Source organism: Trichinella spiralis, assembly GCF_000181795.1.
Source record: "Trichinella spiralis strain ISS 195 chromosome Unknown Scfld1692, whole genome shotgun sequence".
In the NCBI taxonomy this organism is placed as follows: Eukaryota; Metazoa; Nematoda; class Enoplea; order Trichinellida; family Trichinellidae; genus Trichinella; species Trichinella spiralis.
The window spans coordinates 1-2,454 of record NW_003528631.1 but is presented as its reverse complement, the minus strand read 5'-3'; the positions used below and the strand labels follow the sequence as shown (position 1 = coordinate 2,454).

Here is a 2,454-nt window from a genome sequence, read left to right as displayed (position 1 = left end):
TCGTTTCATGTCATGGATTCCGAGTCGCTTTTTCAAACGAAGACATTTGTCGGTAGTACTGGAAGTGCGGATGAAGTGTACGGGTAGTCATCAGTGGCGACGTAATGTTTGGTAAAAGTTATTTTAATTTTTTTTAAATAATTATTCACTTTTGTCTTTATTTCATAAAATAATTTCCATTTTATGGAGAGAATTATTTTCTGTTTTACTTTGTGTTTGAATTGTTCTTTATCCATTAGGTCTGTGAACACAATTCGTGGTGGTTCGACGTCTTGGCGAGAATGGACAATTCCCATAGAAGAGATATCTTTCAAAAAGGATTCTCTGATTGGAAGGGGCAGATTTGGCGACGTGCACGCCGCCTACTGGCATCAAGATGTGGCTGTGAAATTGTTGAACATGGACCACGTGGCCAACGAGCGCCAATTGGAAACGTTCAAACTGGAGGTGCTGCTTGGTGATTGACGTTGTGATGACGTTTTTGAAAATTCAATTATTATTCTGAATTTGCATTTTTCACGCGCGCAGGTATCGACATTTCGCAACACGCGCCACGAAAATCTTGTCCTCTTCTTGGGCTGTTGTTTGAAGCCTCCCAGTTTGGGCATTGTGATGAACCTGTGCAAAGGGCGCACTTTGCACACTTTGCTCCACCTCCGACGGGAACGTATGGAAACTTGTCGAATAGTGAACATTGCAACGCAAATTTCGCAGGTTGAATTCATTGCGAACGTTCACTTTTTATTCATATAATTCGTCTATTATTTTCAATATTCATTCATACATCCATACATACATGGGGTATTGCTGTTTTCAGGGAATGTCCTATTTGCACGGTAAGAAGATAGTTCACAAAGATTTACGCACGAAGAATATTTTCATCGAAAATAACAACAAAGTGGTCATCACTGATTTTGGTCTATTTTCTATTCATCGTCTGCTCAAATTTCAAACCGAAACTGGGTAATATGACTGGATGATGGAGGGAAATTTTTGATTTCTTTTCAATAAATTTCTGCCATGCTTTTACAGTTACAAATTCCTTTGTGTTCCCAAGCACTTGTTGGGCTATTTGTCGCCGGAAATAATGCGCAACTTGCTGTTGTTCAACGAAAATGGCAACGAAGTCGAAGAACTACCCTTCTCAACTGGCAGTGATGTTTACGCTTTGGGGTATGTATAATATCTACTGTACATATCTGTCAATCTATTCATCTGTGCATGTATATTCTTTTATACGAACTAAATTGTTTGCAATTCAACCTTTATCTAGCTATTTCATTACGTGAAATTTATATTATTGATTTGAATATTGTCGAATGAGTTTTTGTTTTTTTTTCTTTTTATGCATATTTTAATCATTAAACTTTGTTCAGAACTGTATGGTATGAGCTTATAACTGGTGAATATCCGTTCAAAAGAAGCGCACCGGAAACAATAATCTGGCAAGTGGGTAAAGGAATCAAGCCGGCGTTGAACAATTTGCAACTTGCAAAAGAGATGAAAGTAAAAAAGGAAAAATTTTGTTAAATTAATCTGTGCATGTGTGTAATTTTAATTAATTAATTTATTTATTATAAAAGGAAATTTGCATGTTATGCTGGAAATTTCGACCGAACGAGAGGCCTGATTTCAACGCACTTTTGAAAATGTTCGACAAGCTGCCCAGGAAGCGGCTAGTACGAAGCCCCAGCTACCCGTCGCATGTTTCTCGCAGCGCCGAATCATTGTTTTAACAAAAGCAAGCAATAAACAAACAAACAAACAAACAAACAAATGAAACAACCAGAACAATAGGAATTTATTTACTTTTTTGCTCTACGCAATATTTTTTATCTGTATGAAGAAGAAAACAAATTGCTCACTTGTTTCTCACAGTATATATACATATACTGGTCATTTATCTATTTTATTTTTCGTCTTTGTCATCATCATCGTATGTTTTTTTTTCTTCTGCTTGCCTTTGTTTTCTTTTTTCTTAATTTTTTAACATTCACGTTGAACAATATTTGTTGCATGACATGTTTATCATTATTATTATTATTATTGGCATTTTGTTTTGTTTGTTTTTTAATTTTCCAAATCATGAATGAAGAAGAAAACAAATAAATATTTCCCACATTATTTTAAAAAGCATTCATTCAATATCCCCATTTTATTGCTATTTTTCAATGTTTCTGTTTGCAAATTGTACAACTTTTTCACATGTCGCGTATGTGATGTCTACACTTTACGTCAAGTTTTTTGTTGCACAAGTTCCAATAATAAAATATTGACATTGCTCTTCAATTTCATTATTCTCATCGCAATTTTATTTTATCACTATGAATATATGAATATGAATATATGAATGCTAATAGTTTTTCAACGCGCTGTGTAATCATAAAAATTTTGCAAATAAACATCATTATGTGAATGGATAAAATTAAGTATATATATGAAGAGGTACAAAAC

At 34.3% G+C, this 2,454-nt stretch overlaps 2 protein-coding genes across 2 annotated transcripts; both read left to right on the top strand.

The window, feature by feature from the left end:
- The first annotated feature begins 7 nt into the window (after positions 1-7).
- On the top strand, positions 8-461 carry Tsp_12437 (conserved hypothetical protein). The gene is made up of 2 exons (XM_003368890.1): positions 8-106; positions 240-461. The coding sequence occupies exons 1-2, from the start codon at positions 8-10 to the stop codon at positions 459-461; spliced, it is 321 nt and encodes a 106-aa protein (XP_003368938.1).
- A 359-nt stretch (positions 462-820) lies between these two features.
- On the top strand, positions 821-1,530 carry Tsp_12436 (serine/threonine-protein kinase-transforming protein Rmil). The gene is made up of 3 exons (XM_003368889.1): positions 821-963; positions 1,033-1,173; positions 1,377-1,530. The coding sequence occupies exons 1-3, from the start codon at positions 821-823 to the stop codon at positions 1,528-1,530; spliced, it is 438 nt and encodes a 145-aa protein (XP_003368937.1).
- Positions 1,531-2,454: the final 924 nt, after the last annotated feature.

Bases quoted from the DNA above. Each gene is read 5' to 3' on its own strand.
- Tsp_12437 (XM_003368890.1), top strand. From the start codon at position 8: ATGTCATGGATTCCGAGTCGCTTTTTCAAACGAAGACATTTGTCGGTA. The intron at 107-239 runs GTTTGGTAAAAG...TTTATCCATTAG, and splicing joins GTCATCAGTGGCGACGTAAT to GTCTGTGAACACAATTCGTG.
- Tsp_12436 (XM_003368889.1), top strand. From the start codon at position 821: ATGTCCTATTTGCACGGTAAGAAGATAGTTCACAAAGATTTACGCACG. The intron at 964-1,032 runs GTAATATGACTG...ATGCTTTTACAG, and splicing joins AAATTTCAAACCGAAACTGG to TTACAAATTCCTTTGTGTTC. The intron at 1,174-1,376 runs GTATGTATAATA...AACTTTGTTCAG, and splicing joins AGTGATGTTTACGCTTTGGG to AACTGTATGGTATGAGCTTA.